At 41.2% G+C, this 24,257-nt stretch overlaps 1 protein-coding gene and 1 pseudogene across 4 annotated transcripts in view; both read right to left on the bottom strand.

Moving 5' to 3' along the window:
• Positions 1 to 2,725: 2,725 nt before the first annotated feature.
• Positions 2,726 to 3,943, bottom strand: LOC138262464 (catenin alpha-1 pseudogene; annotated as a pseudogene).
• Positions 3,944 to 7,230: 3,287 nt separating this feature from the next.
• Positions 7,231 to 24,257, bottom strand: part of TMEM196 (transmembrane protein 196) — a 297,345-nt gene continuing 280,318 nt past the window's right edge. For 3 of the 4 annotated variants that reach the window (XM_069211688.1, XM_069211690.1, XM_069211689.1), the window contains one exon: positions 7,231 to 7,783. In XM_069211688.1, the coding sequence (XP_069067789.1) occupies positions 7,737 to 7,783 (47 nt within the window). In that variant the 3' untranslated portion in view covers positions 7,231 to 7,736. Of the gene's footprint in view, positions 7,784 to 9,282; positions 9,366 to 24,257 lie in introns of all 4 variants that reach the window. The other variant, XR_011199188.1, reaches the window with a different exon arrangement.

The following is a 24,257-nucleotide window of genomic DNA, read 5'->3' as shown; positions in this document are numbered from 1 at the left end:
ACCTCCATGTCCTCTCTCACCCCAGCCGTGAGCCCTTGCACATAGATATCTCTCAAGAACTCCCAAATATCCATTTGCGATCTCGCAGTGCACTTCGTATGGAGGGAATGGTAGTATTCTGCAAATTATTCTGCAATTTCCCCATTTCCTGTGATCACCACCCCCATCTGTCACACAACTGCAATTTGTAACAAAATATTTCAGATTAAAAACTTGCTTTATAAGATCATTGGACTGTTTTTTCACAATTCAGTTAACATATGCTCCCTACATCTGATCTTGTGTTATGCATTTGAGAGATATCTAAAACTGTGTTCAAAGACCTTTAATAAAACAACATGAAAGCATTTTTTTTATTTTGTGCCCCAGACTCTTTGTAATGGTCTGTGGTTCAAATATAGTAACAAAAATATAAGTATAATTTAATAACATGCAATTCATTTCTAATGTAAATACTACAAAAATGATCAGCCGCTTTCTTTGGGCCAAAAAGCAAAACTGAAATATATTATTATAATTAAAAAGGGATTAAACATATCTCAATCTTAGTGTTAAGACTCATCTTTTGGTTACATAGACTCATATTTATATTTATATATAAGATAATTAGGTAGTTCTGATGAGGTTAGTTAAAACAGAAAATATCATACGAAACAACCATGTCCAATTTAAGATTTTCAACCTGCTTACAGATTTATAAAGGCACACTTAGGCCCTCATTTATACTTTTTGACGCAAACCTGCGTTAGTGCAGGTTTGCGTCTAAAAGGATACCACTGGCTAGCGCCATTCCTGCATGCCAGCCGGGAGTCATATGTAAGCTATGACGCTAGCCGGCAGTATGGCCCAGTTAGCATCAAAATTATTGACGCTAACCAGGTGGGGGAGGAGTAGGGGAAACTGGAGGTTGTGTGTGAAAGAATGGCGCTAGTCAGGTTCGAGTAAAAAAAATGACTCTAACCTGATTAGCATCAATATTTCCACTCACAACCTAAAGACAGAAGACATGCCACCCCAGCACAATGGCCATGCCCAGGGCACAAAAGTCACCTGGGCATGACCATTGGTCACAGTGCCATATACGGGGGCCCAAGTCAGGCCCCCCATGGCACTTTGCAAAACAAATAAAATACTCACCTGGACTTACCTGCGATGGGTCTCCCCATCCTTAGGTGTCCTCCAGGTGTGGGTGCGGATGGGTGGGGGTGTCCCTGAGTGCAGGGATGGGCACCTGTGGGCTTTTTCCATGGTCTCTGACCATGGAATAAGGCCCACAGGTCCACTAACGCCTGCCATGACCCAGGCGTTAAATAAAGGTGCTAAGCAGGCTTAGAGCCTCCACCTGTGCGCGATTTTTGCACGGGAGAATAAATAAGGCACTAGGACCTTCGAGTAATTTTTTGCCCAGGGACGCCTACCTTGCATCTCATTGATGCAAAGTAGTTTTCAGCAGGCAAAAGATGACTTTAACTCCAATATTTTGGCAATAGACATGTCTAGCATCAAAATATAAATATGGAATTAAGTTTGCGCCAGATTTGCGTAAAAAAAAGACGCAAATCTGGCGCAAACAGTATGAATATGCCCCTTAATCTGCAAAAATGTATTGGCAAATACCATATCAATGCATGTTCATGAATAGCGAGGATCGGAATACCTTTTTAAATAGGAAAAGTTATGAAACTTTACAATGCATATTGCCTTAAATGATTTCCAAGGATCAGTATTCACTAAGCACTTGAGAAGCCTATTTGATTTTGGTTTGAGTTTCATTCTGTGTCCCTCTTTTCACTAAAGGTTTCTCCTCTGTAGCTTTCATTTTCAAGGAGACTGCTTGCAGGCTGAGGTGAGGCATTGCCTGAGAGTTCTAGTATTTATTAGATGCATCATGGGAAGCATTTATCATTTGAACTACTTCTTTCAATATGTTCTCGGGTTGAAGACATAGCACTGGCCACGCCAGAAACTACAGGTTCTCCGCTAAGATGATGATGAACATCTACATTCACTTTTCTGCACTTGTTCAGCTGATGGCAGTACATTGCAATATGTTGCAGATACGCCAATAGATCCTTGCCCAGATTTATCATACTTAAATGGAGCACAATGTAGCAAGCCACCTTTCTGCCTGCATGAAAGGGAAAGGGCAGAAATGCACCATATTTTAACATTGTACAGCACATTCCTGTCCTTTCCCAGTGCCAGTGCACTTTTAGCTGCCTAGCTCCAACGCAGGCACCCTGGCACAATGTTGTAAGGGTGCCTGTGTTGTAGGCAGGATTGGTTTTGTGCAGGAAGGGACACCTTTCTGCACAAAAACCATTCTCAGAGGCATTGTACTCTTTCTATATGCGCTGCAGAATGCAGCACATATAGAAAGAGGTAAAGTCGAGGATAAATAAACGTATGTATCCTTGTTAGGGCTCCCCTGAGGAAGTGTAGGATTTTTATGCAGTCTCAGGTCTACTGCTAATAGTAAATTAGGGTATGCACCAAAACACATGGGTGGAGGTGTGGGAACAACCACGCCCCACCCACTTAACGGGTGCTTGGGGCACAGCGATTTGCAATGCCTTGTGTTACTCCAGATTTATGAAGGCATACGGGGCCCCACAAGGTGACCTTGCATGGTTTGATAAATCTCACTTAGGTTTTGCATCACCCTATCACCCACTTGCGTGGCTGAAACACGATGCAAAGCTCCAATAAATCTGGCCCCCTGTTTTCAGATATAATTGTTGGCAATCGTACATCTCAGCTCGTCTATTCTGAACCCTGCTGCTGCAATTTTCTTAGCAGCATTAATCAGATCAGACATATACATAAATGGCCCTTTACTTCTAATGAAGTCCATCATTTCCTTCATGATGGTAGGCATTTGGTTTGCCAGAACTTTTATGTCCTTGCCTCTTTTGTCCTATTTGGACACTTTGGTATCTAGGTGGAAGCTGGCAAATTGCTCGGCAGTTTTCTGCTCCTGTGGAAGTGGAACCATTATAGTTTCTAGCAAGTCTCTAGCACTCTATCAATAATGAGCTGAACATTCTCTGATTGGACACTTATTAGATTAGAACAGCAAATGGGTTTGTCTCAAAGTCTATACCATCCAATTCTTCCAGAATTCTTACCATTATCACAGCCTTTTGGATGTCCTGAACACCACAAAAAACAGTTTTGAGCCCCAATGAATTCTTTTTTACCCATGGCTTGATTTATGTCACTACTGAGTGCTTCTAGAGCAGCTTCCACTTAGTCAGTGAAAGGAGGCATAACAGTTTCTAATATCAAGTTTATAGATGCAATAACCTTTTGGATATGATAACGCGAATGACACTTAATGCACAACCACGAATTGCACAAGCACATCAACTTCCATTTCTTGAAGGGCAAAGACACACCTGTTGAAATCACACACAATGTGATTCTCTGAAATACCCAGGAACTCATCCATCATTGTGATGTAATCAACTGCATCTGTCAGTACATGTATTTGTTTTTTTCATTGCTCCATGAAAAGGTACATTGTCCCCAAAGCAACTTCACTCTTGGGTTACACAGCTAAGACTAGTGCTGATTTGATAACCTGGGGACAAAAGGCTTCAAGTTTCACACCTTCTTATTTATTTGTGATTGAGCAGGTTAAATTTGCAATCTTAGGCCCACATTTAGACTTTTTTAGCAACGCATTGCAACGCTTTTTGACACAAAAATGGCGCAAACTTACAAAATACAATTTTGCAAGTTTGCGCTGCTTTTGCGTCACAAAATGATGCAAATGCGGTGCTAAAAAAGTATAAATATGGGCCTTAGTTTGTTTACTGGCCTGTTCAAGAAAGACCTAAGCATATTCCCTAACTTCTTTCTCCTACCCATTATTGGCAGCTTCAATTAACACCAACATATGTATGTTTATTTCCAAGAATGAATCCAAAACATAGTCCATGGCAACACACATCACTAGTCTTTTTCAGAATGTTATAAATGGCAGAATGAAGGACATCACTTCTTTCTTTTCTTCCACCATTGCCTATATACTTTGGCAAAATATTCTATAAGGCCTGCTGAACTGAATTACATTCAGTAACTATATGTTCACCTCTGTCTTCACATGTACAGGATGAATCCGTCATTACTCCACTAATTATTCTTTTGTTATGTTTGAACTCTTCTGTGATTTTTCTGCCCCTTGGTTGCAAAAATACGACTTGGGGACATTCTGAAAGCTTCCCTGGGAATGCATTCTTCACTTTGCTCACCATCGGCTCTGTGGTTTGTAACTCCCATTTTCTTGCTTTCTGTTTGCTGGGTTTATTTGTTTTAGGCTGTCAAGTACATCTCTGCCCCTCTCGTGGAGTAAAGCCTATTTACGATCCCTCTGACTCACTCCTTGTATTCTTCATCAAGTGCTCATTTTCTCTAAACATGCCTTTACATTTTGTTCTTATCTTGCCACATTTGCAGTGAATTCAAAGGGAGAGATCAAATGCCAAACTGTGTCTTCTGAGGGAGCTTGGTGTTTACTTTTTTTTTCTGACTTCAAAGTGAGAGGATTTATGTGACAATCTTCCTGGATATTAGGGCTGAGAAAGTTTTTTTATTTCCCTGCGCACAACAACATTTTATTATCTGTAAATGAACTGTACAAATATATCAGAATATATTAGAATTAGGAAAACACAAATGTAAGATTTGTTTTTGCAATTATAAAGTGTGGGGGAAACAAATATTTTAATATGATCAGAACAAATCAGTACACTAGATGATACCATTTCTACACATTATCATTTGTGCACTGTATAGGTATACCAGTAAAAATGTATGTGCAAATGTAATGGCCATTTCCATTGAAAATGTATTGTCTGTAATGGTGGAACACTAACACACCATGCATACTTCTTTCTACGCCACTCCACTCTATGTCACTCCTCTCAATGCCACTCCACTCTATGGCATTCTAGGACACTCCACTCCATGACACTGCACTCCATGATATTCCATTCCACTCCAGTCTATCCCAATCTACTTTACAACACTCCACTCTTCAACACTCCACTTCATGACCACCATGCCACTCCACTCTCCTCCACGCCACTTTATGCCACTTCACTCAACACCACTCCACTCTATGCCACTCCACTCTAAGCCACTCTAGTCCGCAACACTCCACTCTATGACAGTCCACTTTACAACACTATGCCACTCTTTGCTACTCCACTCTACTACACCCCACACCACTTGCCTCTACTCTTCTCCCTTCACTGTACTCCCCTCCATTCTGACACTCTACTCCACTGCATTCTGTGCCATTCAGCACTGCTCCACTCTAAGATTCTAACCCTTGGTGGGCTACTCCACTCTATGTCACTCTAATCTATGCATCTCCACACTATGACCCTCCACTCAGAACACCCTGCTCCACAAAAATTGGTTGGGTAACGATTTTTAGCAATTGCACAAGATTGGAGGCAGAGGATGTGGATACTTCCAATGATGAAAAAATAAGCTGACATTGTACTATCCTTCAGAAGGAGGCTGATACCAAGCTTATCATGAATATTGACTTTTGATAGGGCCTCAATATTCGAGAACTGTGGGAGATGTATCTTCTCACGAGTTTGATGGTTTAATTGTATGCTTTGGTGTTAGTCAGACTTGCCTTCACAACCTTTGCCGGCAGATGTCCCTTACCTACCTTTGACATCAGATGCTCCTTATATTTCTGCATATGGATTTACTTTGTAGAGCAAGCATGGTTTTCCTTTTCCTGACTAGAACTTTATGGGGCATATTTATACTCTGATTGCGCCGAATGTGCGTCAAACATTTTGACACACATTCGGCACAAACCTTGCCCCATATTTAAACTTTGACGCCCGAGCCTGCGGACGTCAAAATTCCTCTGTGTGAGTCATTTTTTGGATGTGGGAAACTGCCTTGTGTTAATGGCATGCAAGGTAGGCGTTCCCGCCCAAAAAATGACTTTAAGGCCTGTGCGCCTTATTTATACTCCTGCGTCATTTTGCACAGGCGAGGGCAGGCCTTAAAAACGGTGCACAGCCTGATGTGCGCTTTGTTTAACGCCTGGGTCAAGGCAGGCGTTAAGGGATCTGTGGGCTCAATTCCATGGTCTCTGACCATGGAAGTAGTCCAGAGGTGCCCTTCCCTGCCCCCAGGGACAGCCCCTGCCACCCTCGCCCACCCCTGGAGGACACCCATGGATGGGTGGACCCATCCCAGGTAAGTACAGGTAAATGGAGGTAATTTTTTTTTTTTTTTTAAGTGGCATAGTAGGGGCCTAATTTGGGCCCTCCTACATGCCACTATGCCCAATGGCCATGCCCAGGGGACACTAGTCCCCTGGGCATGGCCATTGAGCAAGGGGGCATGACTCCTGTCTTTGCTAAGGCAGGAGTCATTTCAATGGGGGTTGTGCATCAAAAAATGGCGCAAGTCCGGTTTGAGGCATGATTTTGGCCTCAAACCTGACTTGCACCATTTTTTGACGCACAACCCCCATTTTCCCCTATGCCCGCGCTTCCTGGTTTGAGTCATTTTTTTTTACTCTGACCAGTCCGCTGCGCCAGCTAACATCATTCCTTAAATAAGGCGCCTGCATGGCGCGTAGAAATGGTGTTAGCCGGCGGTAAAATTTTGGACGCAAACCAGCGCTGGCGCTGGTTTGCGTAAAAAAATATAAATATGGGCCTATATTTGTTGACATTTGCAGCTTCTACATTTCACAGCTTACCACCAGCCTTAGCTAAGTGTTACGGAGTTTCCCATGGGGATGTAATTTATCCAACTTTGCATATACTGTGTTTTAATAAAATTATTTTGCATTTGCTGTTTTGATTTAACTGGATTAAATTGAAACATGCTGTATTTAGGTAATTATTGATTTATAGTTCGTCAGATTCAATTTGAGATTGTAACTTTACTTATTGGTTAATAAGCCTTTATAGTTAGCAGCCCAACTCTTTTCTGTAGTTTCTGTGGGGGCAGATCTGCTTTATTGTTATTGAAATGTTGCTGAATTGATGATTTTAGCCATAGTTCGAGGCAAAGGTCCATCTGAGTTGACATAGCAGAGTTTTGAGTTTGTGCCAAGTTTGTGTGGCCGCAAACACCATCCTTATCGTTCAGAAACAGTTGGCATGATCCTCAAAAACCTTTGCGGAAAATGACAGGTAGTTAAAAGAAAAGGCAGATACATATGTTGAACCATTAGCATAATTGTTATTTCTATGTTTATTAGCAAGTTATAAAATATACTTCATTCACAAGTGGTCAATATGTAGACTTACAGCATTGCTGAGGTTTTCAGTGAGGGCATTCAAACACAGTGGAACACTCAAAAAGCATTACCATTGTACCAGCACTTTCAAAGTTGAACTTGTACTATACTTTTAAAATGCTAGCTTTTCATAAGCCTAAATTGCAAGCCCTTAAAAAAATTATTGTGGAGTTTCCCATAAAGTTTCCGTTACATACTCTGAAAATTGGAAAAGGGAACAGTTCATAAAGTCTGGTTAAAATACTGCAAAACTTCCATAAATCCTTTCAGACACAAAAGGTGAAAATTCATTTGCAAAATCCAAGTAAAAATCGTTTTCTCGGTTGACGAAATGTGGGAATTGGTGCCAGCAACAGTTTGTTGTATTTCAATCAATGCCTTCTTTACGGAAAAATCCTAATAATGGTAATTCTGATCACTATGTATGATTTGTACTCTTCCATTATAGGAAAGCTGTGTTCCTCCATAATTTATGTTGTCTGGCATTTCCTGTTAGACAATCAAAGAGAAAGTCATGATGTTAAAAACAGTGTGTAAATCAGGTGAACTTTTCACAGACAGCAAATTGACATGTTCTTTCCAGGATGCACCTCTTTGAAAACATCAATAATAATAGCTCAAACAACTATAAAATACCACATTGCAAACAAAATACATATAACACGAATAATCAGAGTTAGAAGCTGTTGGAAATGGCCCTTTCTGCAGGGTCATCCCCAAACATTTTGCATTTTAACCTCCACTTTTTGCTGACCTTTTTCGTTGGCCTTAGGACTCTGAGCGCGTTTCCATTGGTGACCTGTGCTAAAGTGTATGTGCTTCTACCCTAAACATGGTAATATTGGTATATACACATTCAGCATATTTAATTTACTTATAAGTCCTTTTTAAAGTAGTATACCATATACCCAGGGCATGGAAATTAAATGTTATCAGTGGGCCCGCAGCACTGATTGTTTCACCCACTTCAGTAGCCCTTACACACTGCCATTGCAGAGCCTGTGTTTGTAGTTTCACTGCTACTTCAACTTGCATTTTATACCCCTTACCAAGCCTTAAACACCTCTATTATTACATATGTCACCCCTAAGGTACGCCCTAGGTAGTCCATAAGGCAGGGTGCTATGTAAGAAAAATGTAGGACATGTACTTTTAAGTTTTACCTGTCCCGGTAAGGAAAAACTCCCAAAGTCGCTCTTCACTACTGTGAGGTCTACTACTCTCATAGGCCAGCATTTGGAATTGCTTAATATACTTTTAAGCTGTAATTCCTGATCAGAAAAGGGTAGTTCTGTAATGTTGGAATGTTATTGATAAATCCTCTTTACTGGTAAAGTTAGATTTAACATTACTATTTTATAAATGCCACTTTTAGAAAGTAGTCATTTTTCTACTCTTACTGCTCTGTGTGCCTTGCAGCCTATCTCCAATACACGTCTGGGGTAGGTGACAGCTACACTTTGTGCATTCCCTCTAGACAGCCGCAAACACAGGAAGGTTAGGTGTGCCTGAGCACTCATCTATGTTTTGATGGGCCTTTATCGGCAGGAATGGTGGAGGGAAGATGACACACTTGAATAGGGATGTGCCTGCCCCCACACAAAGGGCTGATTAGTACCCTACTGGTAGTCTGGATCCAGGGCTGGGAGGAAAGGGGGACATGGCACTTCAAGGAGCTGCTTTGAAATCACCCTCACTTCAAAGGAACATTTGGGTATAAGTACTGGGGCTACCAAATCAGTACCCTCCTGAATCTGGGAAGAACACCGCTGGAGCAAGGACGGCTGTATTGAAAGAATTGCCACTTTGCCTTTATTGAATATTCTGAGGAACTGCTTCTCTGCTTTGCTGAGCTGCCCTGCTGCCTGCTGACATCTGCCCTGCTGAGGACAAGGACTGATCCCTGTCACTTGAACCCAGAGTGACTCCAAGGGCTTGCCTCCTGTTTTCTGAAGCCTTGGGGACAGAAAAGACTTCTTCCAACTCACCTGCTACAGCTCCTGGATCTGTCTTCAATCAACTTCTGACCCCCTAAGAGGCACCTCTGCAGTCTGGGTCTCTTAATTTAAGCCTGCCAAGATACCAGCGGGTGACACAGGTTAATTTAAAGTGTGTATCTGACTTACCCTGACTACGATTGTGGTTCCTGCTTGTACAAGGTGCATAATCTGACACCCAGAAACCCAATTTCTAACAGAAGCACAGACAAATCACTATTCATTCTTTGGATAATACCTGTCTGTAAAGATGACAGAGTTTGAATAAAGTAATGATCCTCCTTCAAGGCGGGGGAGGGGGTTACCAAAAGAAGACATGATGCAGGACAAACTAGCATTACACTTTTTCACTTTTAAAATGCAACAGACTCATTACATAGATTAAATAAAACAAGGTGGGAGTGTAAAATGGCCAGAAAAAGCACATTTTGCTTTCATAGCATGGTCTTTTTTATTCTTAAAGTGTTTTCAGCCTGCAGTAATTGTTTTCATTTGAGTAGTTTGTTACATTCCTGTGTTTTAAAATGCCTGCTGCATTGTCATTGTTCAGATTGCCACAATAAGATTTTTTGGATTTTATAATCTTGAATATTTAGGAGCAGATTTAAGGAAAGTGGTCCTGCACCTAGTGCAGCGCCACTTGCCTTGCACCACTTAGCGCCCCCCACCGCCACCATGTGTGCGCCATATCTACGATACAGTGCACCATTGCGCAGGGTAGGAGGCAGTAGCATAAACATTTATGACACTATTGATGTACTGTTCAAGATTAGTGCCAAAATCTCAATGCTAACCCTGAACAGCACACAGGGGCCCATTGTAAACAATGGTGTCTCCCCTTTTACCGCCTGCTCTGAGCAGGTATTAACAGTGCCAAAATAAATGATGCAAAGAAAACTCTTAGATTTCTTTGTGGCATTTTTTCGGCCCCCCCTAACGGGAGAACACCCTTTGCACACATTATCCATGGTGCAAACATAATGTAATGCAAAGGGTTACAAAGTGGCAAAATGTGTGCATTGCGCCACTTTGTAAATTTGGCATGGGGAAAAGGCCAATTTAGCGCTGACAGCGTAACAAAAATGACGCTAAGGTGGCACTAAGTGGCACTAGTCTCTCTTAAACTGGACCTTAATGTTTGATTCATTCAGATGCTTTTCCCTTGGATAATATGTTTATTTTACAAACCAGGAAAGTGGCTACATTTGTACTAAATAACTTGAGCCATTTTACATGTTTAATTGAACCTTCTAATTTCAATTTAGGAGAGTGAAATAATACAGTCACAGATGTTGGATCATGTAACATAGAATCAATTTATCTTAATATTTACGCATGCTGATGAGATTTGTATCTGCAGAAAAGTCCACTGGCATGAGTGATTAACCTTTGTTGTATATTTTATGGCTGGAGAGAGAACATGGGTACTGGCAGAGGAGTTGGCTAAAATTTACTCTTCTCTGTTTGTAGGAAAAAAGTTTAATACCGTTAGTCCTTCTATTAGAGGATTTTGCATGCAACTGGCAAAGGGATTTATCACAAATCTGAAACTGCAAACTAGATCCAAAGGATGAATTTCCTTTAGTATTTTCGTGCCAACATCATTAATACTGAAAAAGCATCCTACTCTAAAATAATGATTCATTAGATGTTTTGAATAAGGCAATGCTGTCTATAGGCCATTATTTATTGTTTGATGGGTAGGATATTCTGTCACAAAGGTGGCAGGTTTGCCTGTTTGCAGTATTACATGTGCATTATAGTCTATGGGACTTGTAATATGAAATACATATTTTCTGCGATTTTATCAGAGTATTCCATCTGCAAAACTCTGCAAAGTATGGCCCTATGTTTGGATGCTGTGTTGAAGAAATAGCGATTCCTAATTGTGATTTTCTGCAAATCACAACTAGGAAATTGCTATTGCTAATGTTTGAAACTGTTTTTGAGTTTCATTTACAAGTCCTAGTGTGTCGCAAATAGACCTACCCATGAATATTAATGAGGTTGGTCACAATTTGCGACCCATTAGGATTCACAGCCATAATACGGATGGAAGCCTGCTGGGGTCACCACTTGATTGCTTTTATATTTAACAATAGTTTCTTTTAACCCAGCTCGTTTTCCTTAAAGAAAAACAGGATGTGTTTAAAAGAAAAAAAAGAAACTTTGAAGTTTCATTTTTTAAGAGTGAGCAGTGGTCCATTGGACCACCACATGTCCTTAAAAAATACTATCCCAACAATTCTTAAAGCGGAATGGGTCCCTTGGAGACCCCTTCCAATCTGCGAATTGGTTAAAACCAGCTTTCAATTGGCAGTGAGTTGTAAATATTTTAAGACCGGATTTGGGTCACAAAATATTTGTACATACCGCCCATATTAGGTATTAATAAGGGATGCCTTGAACACTTTCTTTCCAAATACCGAATTGCAAAACCCAAGTTGTGATTAAGTAACAACTTACCAAATTGCAATTTGGGCTTTGTACATACCAAAAAAGTCATTTTTGAGGTCACAAATGCCAGGTTCTGCGTATTGGGCTGTTTGTGACCTCACAAATGCTTCGTACATCTAGCCCTATATTCTAATTTTATCCAGGAGTACTTTGCTGTTTATAACACAAGCAAGGATGTGTTTGATATGTAGATTTTGACAGTTGTATTAAATACATGTTATCCAGTCAATTGAACTGTTTGGATCTACACAGTGCAGGTTGTCATATTCTGCTTTCATAAATTTCATAATATTATTTAATATATGTCAGGGATAATTATTTTTTCTCTATCCTTGATGAGGCAGAGCCTTTTTCTTTGATGTCAGTTGCTGCTAATACAATATTTAAGGAAGCATTGCCAAAAGAAGGGTGTGTCACAACACATTTGGGGCTATATGTACGAACACATTTTCCCATTGACACAGAATGAGTAAAACCCTTTGATACATCTGACCCTTGTTCCCTTACTTTACATTTCATGTGTCACCTTTTGTTAACTTTTTTGTCCCATACTTTTGCTCATTGCAATTGGAACTTTCTTTTGGATCCTACTTCTGGATATCTTTGACTAGATCTTCTCTCCTCCCGGATGTCAGGAGGAGTTTGGTGCCCTCTTGCTCTCTTAAATACTAATCTCATCTATGATGAAGATTTACTAGATTATCAATGAGTCCTTTTACCCTTCATGTTTTTTCCTCCTAACTGAGCCCCTTAAGGAAACAATGTTTACCTTTCATGTGCAGTAACTGTGCAGGGTGGCATCTTTACTACGAGGACTGCAGCATTTAGGAAGGGGACTCAAAAGATCATCACAGGCATATTGTCCTTAGCAATTACACATTTTAAAATAAGGGTATACCTTTGAAATTAATCATGCATAAAATAAACATATTGTCCAAAAGAATGCTTACAACAAATGCCAGTCAGAGATACATTAATACATGCAATCACAATGAGTAAAGAGAATGTTGTTGATAAATGATTTTAGTGACTTCTTTATTCATGAAACTTATCTCTAATCAGCATCTGTGTATGAGCAGTCAACACATTTCAACACTTATGCAGGACTCAGGCTGGGGGCTTTTTAAGGCTTTAACCATATACAGTTAAAATCATATCTGTCATCATTTTCAGTTTGTAAATATGTATTCTTAATAGGGTGTTCTTGCACTTCCTATGATTTCACAGAGTATTTCACACTCTGCGTGGCACAGGAAACATGACATATTCATGCATCCAGGGTGAATGTGACAGTGATCATGTGACTGATCAACTTTGGTAATCACATGTACTTTGCAAAAAGCAAGCAGAAATTATATGCACATAATAAATGAGAAGCGATGTAGCAACAACCAGGCTTGTCACATTCTAATTGTCAAGAAAGGTAGCTACAAGCTGTGCCTAAATTAACCATTTGTAAAGAGAAAACAGAAGCACTGATTGTAATTTACTCAAACAGAGTGGTCCATTAGTGACAATGGACAGTGGAGTCCTTGGATCTGGCATTCTGCAAAGAAGGAAGAGAATACATCTTAAGCAAAGAAGGAAGCATCCATCAGAGTCTGTCAGAAGGAGGGGAATGGTCATGTTAAAGCCATGGCTAGATGAAATTATAAGTGAATTTGGACCTACATTAGGAGAAACCCTATTAGAGAAGGACTGTGTCCTGAAAGCTGTTTCTTCTTATCAGCATCATGTGTAGGTTATCATATAGACGATATATGTGAGGTAGGGAGATACTTGGAACACATGGGTCAAAGGTAAGCATGGGTGTTCTGCATCACTGGCAGTCCTGGTGAGGTCATCAACTAGAAAAAAGTGGAACACAAATAAAACCTTGGGACAAATGGGCAAAGGTGATTAGCTGGTCCATTAGTCACATAAAAATGGTACAAACTAAATAGAGGGAGTGAATCAGTAGAGATGGCATGTTCTGTGCTAATGCTATCATTTACTGTCTGATAGTCTGGTATCATTATTGCGGTAATGTGGTATGTGCATTGCTATAGCAGAAACAAATATAACAAATGATTTAAGAAAAGAAATTCCAGGAAAGCATAATGAGCACAAAGCATGTCGTACACTGCGGCATTGCTGAAAAGAAGCAGTCCCTTCAAAAAAGAAAAGTGCATGTTTAATTCTGTTGTTGAATGTGGGTTCACATAATTTTGGTCATGTAACCCATTTTATGATTAGATATGAACAACTCTCTGATAATATATACCTATTAATCAAAAGTGGGATCATATCTTATTTCTCTAGCCCCAAATTGTAGTATAATAATAACATCTGAGCCTCATCAGATGATTATGCCAAACACAATTACCTTGTCATATTTGCATAGAGAAGTCAATTGAGAGATAGTAGCCAACTAAGTACTAAGGACAAGATAATCTCGACCTCAGTCCAGCCAGCCCCAATGAGATGAGATGGTCTCACACTTAGCACTCAAGGGGTTAAACATACATATTTCTCAGATGGGTTATAGTATAGTTATATAAACAATACAATTATGTTATTGCATGAGCCTTGTATAAGGCCCCGATACTACTTTTAGGTACATATTACCTTGATGGCTTTATTGAAAGTATTATCATCTATAATTTACTTGGATTAAGCATGAATGCATTAAATTACTCCAAAACCTGTGATCCAACACCGTAGTTATAGCTACCTTGGATAGATGTGAGTAAATGTTGTGGGACAGCTAGTCAACAGTTATGGTCTCAATACAGCTTTAGACTTTAAGGCATAAACTGTACACAAGAATGTTGGCATTATATTGACATAACTGATATCGTGAATGGATCTTTGTTAGACCAGACAGCCTTAGGGTGGTCATCCCCCATCTTTTTGCCTGCCTCCCTCCACTTTTCTGACACTGTTTTGCTGGTTTTAGGACTCTCGCACTTTACAACTGCTAACAGTGCTAAAGTACATATTCTCCCTCCCTTAAACATGGTAACATTGGTTCATTCCCAATTAGCATATTTGATTCACTTGTAAGTCTCTAGTAAAGGACCCAGGCCCTGTAAATTAAATGCTACTAGTGGGCCTGCAGCACTGGTTGCGTCACCCACATAAGTAGCTCCTTAATCATGTGCCTGCCTTTGCAAGGCCTGTGTGTGCAGTTTCACTGCCACTTCTACCTGGCATTTAAAAGTACTTGCCAAGCCTTAAACTCCCCTTTTTATACATATAAGTCACCCCTAAGGTAGGCCCAAGGTAACCCATAGGGCAGGGTGCTATGTAGGTAAAAGGCAGGACATGTACATGTTTGTTTTATATGTCCTGGTAGTGGAAAACTCCTACATTGATTTTCCACTACTATGATGCCTGCTCCTTTCAGAGGATAGCATTGGGACTACCCTCATATACTGTTTGAGAGGTAGATTCTGATCTTATTTAACATGGGCAGAATGGTAATAGAAAATCCTGCTTATTGGTGAGGTTGGACTTTATATTGCTATTTTAGAAATGCTACTTTTAGAAAGTGAGCATTTCTCTACACTTAAAATCCATCTGTGCCTTTCAGCCTGTCTCCAATCAATGTCTGGGCTGGACTGGCTAACAGCTTCCTTGTACATTACACCCAGATAACCACAGACACAGGATACTCAGTCCCAACTTATCTGCATACTGAATGGGTCTTCCTGGGCTGGAAGAGTAGAGGACCTGACACTTACATTTCAAAGGCTAGTGGCCAGCCCTCACACAATGGACTACCAAACCCCCTATTGGGACCCTGGCAAACATACCTGTATTGAAAGGGGACCTTGTGCACTTCAAAACCACTCCCACGCTCCCCACTTCAAAGTCATTTTTGGGTATTTAAACTGGGTCTCTCATCCCAACAAATCAGACACTTCTGGACCTGAACCTGCAACCTGGAACTGCCTGGCTGCCCAAAGGACTCATGTGGACTGCTTTGATGAGAAGAACTGCTGCCCTGCTGTTGCCCTGCTGCCCTGCTGGACTTTGTCCAGCACACCCAGGATTTCCTCACATTGTCCCTGGGTGTCAAAAAGATCCCCGCATCACAGTGAGGAACCAAGACTGCATGCCCGAAATCGACGCAAAGCCCCTTGCAGTGTGGAAAGAAATGGCACATCATCTGTGCCGCACCGGAAATTCTGACGCACACCCTATTTTTCCACTTATCTCCTCCTCTGCGGTCTCAGTGTGTGTTATTTTTGATGCAAACCAGGTACTTTTTTGCAAACAAGAGTCAACCTATTTAAGACTCTTTTTAAACCTACAAAAAGTGATATTTCAACTTGTGCTTATTGAATCTTTATTGTTCTGACCTACTCAATCTTTCTAATTCTATCGTGGGCTCCTTTTGCGGTGTGATTTTACTGCATTTCTTCATGAAGTGTTGCACAAATACTTTCTCTTGGGTTAAGCCTGACTGATCTGTGCTATGCTACCTAAGGGTTGAGAACAGATTCATTTAGGATTTGCCTGTAACTTCACCCTGAGAATATTTGTAGTTGCTGTTTGAGAAGATTTCACTGCTCCCAACCAGTAGCCACATTTCTTAGAAATACTTTACACATTGCTTCTAAGTTAAGCCTGACTGCTTTCTTCCAAGCTACCAAGTGGTTAAGCACATGTTTATTTGGGGTTTTCTGGTGTTTCACCCCGACAAGGATTGTGGTGGTTGCTTGAGAAGGACTCACACCCCCTCAACCAGCATCAATCTAAGTAACACAAGAGAGTCTTATTTTCACCATACAGTAGAATATATTGGTCCTCTTTGAACTGTCTGCTGCCTTTCACACTATTAACCACATGAACCTGGTCACACTGACTTACAGACTGTGTACCTTGTTTCCTGTTTCTAAAAGATAGTACTAACACCCCCAGTGCAGATCACACCTTTGATGCGTAGAGTTATGATTGTAGCTAGTGCAGCAGAGGCAAAGGCAAAAGGCACCTGAGGGGCCCACTGCGCTGAGTAAATAATTCCTACTACCCAGTCAATGGTGTCTCATTATCCTTAAGTGCAAAAAGCCTCTGACACCCTTCCTACACAACTGTAGTGTTGTGGGCCAGAGGACGTGTAGTTGCTCTGTTACCATCCAACGCCACACCTTTTGGTTGTGTGAAGCAGAGAAACACTCGGGCCAGGGACAGAGCTAGAGAAGTAACCTTATGTTGTGGTTAAGTAGCCAAATGCCATTAGAAAAACATGTCAAAGGCATAACACATAAATAGCCCTCCTGGCACTCTTGTGTGAGGTGGCATTTTGGATACTTTCTTCCTGTGCAATATTGGGCAGGTTGAGTATTCTGAGACAAGGGCAACTAAATTTACACAAAAAATGCAGATCTCTCTGATCAATCATTGACGGACTTTGGGGAATAACTCAGACCTCTGGGAACCATAAAAAGCTGTGTGTTAATACAGGGTTCAACATGCTTTTGCATGTTATTAAAAGTTATGTCTCGAACTTGATGAAAACCTTGTTGCTAAAATTACAGGATATGATTTTTGGCCCTCTCCACACTCAACAATACTCAAAAACAGTATATTACACTCTGCACAGCTGTACATCTATCTATCTATCTATCTATCTATCTATCTATCTATCTATCTATCTATCTATCTATCTATCTATCTATCTATTTATCTATCTATCTATCTATCTATCTGTTGTAAAGTACCCCTTTTTGGATGGTCACCCCCTCACCAGGGCTGCAGGACTGATTGTGCCACCCTGTGTGACCCAAGTAAAAGTAAAACTGCAGAGCTGCCATTTCAACCTGCATGAGCAGCCTGCTGCTTGAATGCAACTCTGCCCACACCAGGTGCAGGCAGAGTCCCTTTACTGCCCATTGTACAGGTCAGTCATCCCTAAGTGAGGTGTCCTATAGCCCAGGAGGCAGGGTGCACAGTACTATGAGTGAGGACCTATATGGATGAGCATATATGATACAGTGATAGGATTTAAAACGTAATGCTACCATGAGGAACCGACAGTCCATAGGATAACATGGAATGGCATCTAGGCAGTTCCCAGATGTTCAGCACCATGATGGCCCGGCCGATTCCCCTGTGTTCGGTATCAAACGCCATGCTTTTTTACCCTGAGCATGATGCCCATGCTCAGGATTACATAGCATGTGCCCTGGTGGCACCCTTAATGGGTGTCCACCAAGTAACTAAGGGCCAGATGTAGCAAACCATTTGCGAGTCGCAAATGGCGAACATCGCCGTTTGCGAGTCGCAAACGTGTGTTTGCTATGCAGAAATGCATTTTGCGAGTCGGAACCGACTCGCAAAATGCATTTCAGAGTCGCAAATAGGAAGGGGTGTTCCCTTCCTACTTGCGAGTTGCAGTGGTATGCAACTCCATTTGCGAATGCGTACGCGGTCGCAAATGGAGTCGCAGTTACCATCCACTTGAAGTGGATGGTAACCCACTCGCAAACTGGAAGGGGTCCCTATGGGACCCCTTCCCCTTTGTGAGTGGACCCAAATATATTTTTTCAGAGCAGGCAGTGGTCCAAGGTACCACTACCTGCCCTGAAAAAATACCGAAACTAAAGGTTTCGTTTTTTTTTCTAAGTGCAGCTCGTTTTTCTTTAAGGAAAACGGGCTACACTTTAAAAAAAAAAACTGCTTTATTTAAAAGCAGTCACGGACATGGAGGTTTGCTGTTCCCAGCAGGCCTCCATCCCCGTGAGTGCCCATAGTCGCTATGGGGGCGCAAATTGCGACCCACCTCATTAATATTAATGAGGTGGGTCTTTGCGACCCCATAACGACTCGCAGACGGTGTCTGAGACACCCTTCTGCATAGCAAATTGCGAGTTGCAATTTGCGAGTCGCTCTGACTCGCAAATTGCAACTCGCAATTTGCCGGCTTCCTACATCTGGCCCTAAGCTCTTTGATGTTTTGGAGCGTCTGCCTCCTGCTGGTTGTGATAGCACTTCCACATGACAGAGACAAAGGGCTTGGGCAGGCAGGAGGTTACACCTCCTCCCTCCCAGACTGGCTAGTGTGAAAGTCATGCAAGGCAGTAAGAGTCAAAGGCTCCACTCACTCTGAAATGTAATTACCCATCTCCCAAGTGGAGGACAAAGCCCTCAGAGCTGGAGTAGGTAGAGGAAAGGATTGGCACAGTCCAGAAACAAGCAAACCCCCCACCACCCTGGAGCCATATGTCATTATCACTAACAAGGTCCCACCACCCCCTGCATCTATCTTGCCCAACCCCAATACTTTGTCCCACATGGAGAAAGGGTCTCAACCACAACCCAAGGTATTCCCAGTAGCTATTCCCCAGACCTCCATGAGGTGGGAACTATGCAGAGACCATTCAGGAGGAGATATTTCCCTTTTAACAAGCTTGGCCACAAAAAGGAGAAGGGATACAAAACAGAGAGCCACTTTAAAATTAAAATTTGGTCATACCCATAGTAAACTGAGTAAAACCAGAACTCTGAAAATAGCCTCCAGGGACGCAAGTACAACAACGGACTTGGCCTTGAGTTTTGAATTTTTGTTGCTTGATGTTTTTAAACACTTTCCAGAATCTAGGCCATTATCAATGATTGTTATGGGGAACATGAGTCTAAATTAACTATTTTGTTTAAGAAGGAAATGGACCACTTGGTCAATTTGACAACAAGTACTTCATCAAGTGGTGTTTTCCCAGTTATTGATCCACCCGGTCCCTAAACAAGTTTTTTTATGAAGCAAGCCCACTGCAAACCCCCCCCATCTCTCCTTGACAGGATGATGGCACCGAGAGAAAAACTCTGCACATGACAGCTTGAATCAGGGGGTTACAGCCTTAGCGTGTGTTCGTGTTCACAGAAGCAAACAGCAGGTGTCACAGACCATGATTCACCTGGATCTCATACCCAGTCTCAGCTTAGACATGGCCACCTACAGCTCCCACCTGCATATTTTACCTATATTATTGTATTAGAAAATGTTCCCAAACTAAACACAAGGCTTAGAGAAACAGACAACTCCCTGAAGCGCAATTTGGTCACTGGTTACAGCATAAATAAGGGTCGCACATGGACCTGAATACAAGTATTATTTATTTTCATAGACTGGACTGGATTGGTAGCTTTCTGAAAAACACGAGTGGCAATTGTGTGGTAGTAAATTTCAGGGACCCCCAAATTGGTACCTGTGTTGCTATGGTGCTTAACAACTAGATATGGCAACCAGGAAGGTTACTTTTATACAGCAGATCTCACGCCCCCTGATAATGACTTACAAATTCAAAATGACCATCCTCTTATTCCAAGTCAGCAGTGCGAGTACGCTGTTCCTGTGAGCTCCCGATTTGACCTATTAAGCAACATGGACACAAATGACTGAGTGTGTAGGCCAAGGTTGGGGGCATCACAGTTGCAGGGTCAGGCCTCTTCCTCGTCATGTGAAAACCCACATATGAATTTAGGCTCACAACTCTTGGGGTCCAGCAAAACCTCAAAAGTAATTTTCCCAAAAGCAAAGACCAAATGCCTAAGTCTGATTTCCTGGGATATTGCAAGTGCCTGCACTAAATTAGATAACCCTAACTGGGTAGTCTTTGTGACATCTTATGACATTATCTGCTGTCAAGAAATATGGTCAGCAGAGTTACTTCATCTAACCAGGTATGCATGACCATGTAATGGTTATATGGGCAGGGATTTTAACATCTTACTGTGCCACTACAGTGGTAGTAGGGTCTGTGGGCTATTTGAAAAGGACAAGGATTGGTCACTTCAGGCATTCGGCCCTTAGGGAGGCCTTAAATGTGTGTATCCTGAAGTACAATCTTGCCTTTGTAGGAGATATAGCAGACAGACGAGGGGATGATGTTCCTACATGTGTGGGCTCAACAGGGAATAGTACGATTGATTTTATATTGATATCAGCAGAACACTCCTCTTCCCTGTCTAGTTATAGGATCACCTCAAGGTGCAATAGTGATCATAATCCCCTTGAAATCCAACTAAATTGCCACCCTTGAAAAATGATAAAGAAGAATCCCCAGGACGTAACCATCTCAAAAATATGGGCTTATGGCGCAAACAGGTAGAGTAAACCCCATAGAATTTAATCAAAAAAAGTAAGAGAATTTAGTTAGTTTGAAACTGTCGAAAAGAGGATGTAGTGCCCCCTGCCTTACTACCAGAGTTTGACAATCTATGCAGAACAGTGGCAAACAATGTATCTTTCCCTAAGGGAGGTCATGATCCCAGACCCCATGGCTGCTTCAGGAAAGCATCCTTCAGTGCTCATAGACACTTGAAATCAACCCTGAAGGCTAATGCACGCATTGCAGAAAATGTGAGGGCAGAAAGAACAGATTATAGAAAGGTTCTAGAAGACATGAAAAGAGAAATCAGGACTAAAGCTTGGGATGATCTTATCTGTGCTGGAGATTCCTCAAAATTTTGGGCAGTGGTGTATCACAGTTTTTTTACTGACTCAGACACACCTTTGGTAGATTGTACAATCACAGCTGAACAATGGGTGTCCCATTTGACTGGAATCTTTCAGATAGACACCAATACATCGTATTTTACAAAGCCAATAAACACTCTGTTTATGAAAGCTGGAACTCATGGCACCAACATGCCCCTCATTCAAGTGAATGAAGTTATAGTAGCCATCGAACAGGGTTCCCCAGGGAAAGCCCTGGGGCCGGATGGGGTCCCAGTTGACTCCTTTAAATAAAATATAGCGCTCTGAGCACCCCTGTTAATCAACTTGTTGAGAAGCGCAGTTACAGGCCACATCCCATCCTCAGGGAGGATATCAGCAATCATTCCCATTTTTAAGAACAGAGTTAGATTCATAACCTTTCTGAAACAGACCCATCTCTTTAATAGATTCCAGTGCAAAAATATTGGGGAGAGTCATTCTGTCATGCCTTGAAATCTGGGCCAGTGAAAAAAAAATTGTATCAGAAGCACACTTTGGTTTCAGGCCAGACATTGGGACAGTTGAGCAGGCACTAAACTTATATCTTAAAGCCAGGAACTATGTACTAGCTAAGAAAGGCCCTTTACATATGGCATTTATAGATCTTACCAGTGCCTTTAACTTGGTGAACAGGGCTAAATTGTGGCAGACTGTGGAAAATATGGGCTTAGACCATGACCTATTAAATTTGATCAAGCGCTTACATCAAGACCTTACAATCTTGATCTGGTATGGTCAACAGGGAGAGAAGACTACTCAGATTAGCTCTAATAGAGGACTGAGACAGGGTTGCATTCTGGCCCCCTTTTTTATATTAATAGGGCCAGTAAATACCTAATAGACACTGGCAAGGATATGCCAAAGATGGGGAACTGTTATATTACCATCCTGCTATACGCAAATGATGCAGCTATAATGTTAGGTACTACAAACGGTCTTCAGATATTACTGGATTCCTTTTTATCTTTTATGGTCTTCCTTGATTTGAAAGCACATTTTGTTCAAACATATACTATGAATTGTGGGAGACCATGTTCCAGATCTAAGACCTATTTTATGGGTGTAAGACCTTAGGAGAAGGGAACTCTTTGAATTACCTAGGTATTACATTTAGTTCAAATCTTAGTTGAACTAAACCCATATCAGCAAATCACAACAATTGGGAAGATATATAGAGGTTATCCTCAGATTCCTTGGGGAACTGAAAAATAAAACCATTGCTGAGATGCTTAGGCCCATATTTATACTTTCTTAGCGCCGCATTTGCGTCATTTTTTGACGCCAAAACGGCGCAAACTTGCAAAATACAATTGTATTTTGTCGGTTTGCGCCGTTTTTGCATCAAAAAACAGTGCAAATGCGGTGCTAAAAAAAGTGTAAATATGGGCCTTAGTTTATATAGGAGCAAGTGTCTATCTGCTGTGCTTTATGGCATGGGTGTTTAGAGTTTTAGGGTTGCCCAACCCCTTCAACACCTTGAAAACTCCTTTGCCCTAAGAATATTGGTGGTACCTAAATTTATAACTACCATTATTGTCCATGAGGAACTGGGACTCCCTTGCATTAAAGACCAAATAAAGTTAGCCCCACTTTTGCTCTGGATTAAGTGCTGGGTTAATACAGAGGCAACCCCGGTCAGGTCCTGTTTAATTGACTGTTTAACCTTAAACGGCATCAATACCATCCTGTAGATTGCCTATGTACAGAAAGCCTGCAGGGGATAGAGATGGTTGATGTTGCTATAAACCCATAGGCATGTAAACTGAATGCCAAAGTTACCACTAAGAACGCATTCTTGGGGAAATGCAGGGAGTCTAGGATTGAAGGTGGAATAAATTTGGAAACAGTTGTGAGTTAACCCCCCATATCCAAAACCAGACTTTTAGAACCATTCCTGCTTTGTATAGAAAACACATACCAGCGATAAATTCTAACCCTCTTCAGGCTAAATAAAATACATTTCAAGGTAGCCATCCCTACCCATAAAACATGGTATAGTACACTACCCCCATTTAGATATAACAATAGTATCAAGCAGAACATGCATCACTTTATCTTATTCTGCCCATTATTTGCTGTCCCTAGACAGTCTTTCCTAGTTTCAATGTTTTGTCATCTTAGGGTGCAAAACCATATTTTGGGCCTTGAGCCTCTGCAAAAACTTTCAACCCCGGAACTTTGTTTTGCTGTTTTAAACTTCCTTATTAAGGCTATAAAAATAAGGAAACACTATGAAAACATACTACTGGAGTACCTTTAGAATGTCTGCTTATTTTTAAACTTCTTTGATTTTAATGAATCTTGTATTTTTATTATATTGAATAGTTCTCAAAGGATATTTCATTGTTCAAAGATTTCATTGTGATGTTTTTCACTGTGAGGCCTTTTCCCCTCAGGTGCCAGGCCTTTGTTGGTTATTTGGGGCAGTTCGCGCTTAGGCCATCATAACGTTTTGTCCACATAAGCTACCCATGCCACATTTGCGTCCTTTTTTCCAACATCCTATGGATTCTAGAGGTACCCAGACTTTGTGGGTTCCCGTGAAGGAGACCAAAAAATTAGCCAAAATACAGCGAAAATTACATTTTTTTAAAAAGAAATGGGGAAAAAGGGCTGCAGAAGAAGGCTTGTGATTTTATTCCCTGAAAATGGCATCAACAAAGGGTTTGCGGTGCTAAAATCACCAGCTACCCAGCTTTCATGAACAGGCAGACTTAAATCAGAAAACCCCATTTTTCAACACAATTTTGGTATTTTACTGGGACATACCCCATTTTTACTATTATGTTTGTGCTTTCAGCCTCCTTCCAGATAGTGACAGAAATGGGTGTGAAACAAATGCTGGATCCCAGAAAGCCAAACATTTCTGAAACGTAATCACAATTCTGAATTCAGCAAGGGGTAATTTGTGTAGATCCTACAAAAGTTTCCTACAGCAAATAACAGTTGAAATAAAAAAAATATTGAAATTGAGGTGAAAAAAACTGCCATTTTTCAGATTTTTGAAAGCAATATACTGTTACGT

Source organism: Pleurodeles waltl, chromosome 10 (assembly GCF_031143425.1).
Source record: "Pleurodeles waltl isolate 20211129_DDA chromosome 10, aPleWal1.hap1.20221129, whole genome shotgun sequence".
NCBI lineage: Eukaryota > Metazoa > Chordata > Amphibia > Caudata > Salamandridae > Pleurodeles > Pleurodeles waltl.
The sequence above is the reverse complement of the archived record's forward strand: the minus strand, read 5'-3'. Positions and strand labels throughout refer to the sequence as shown.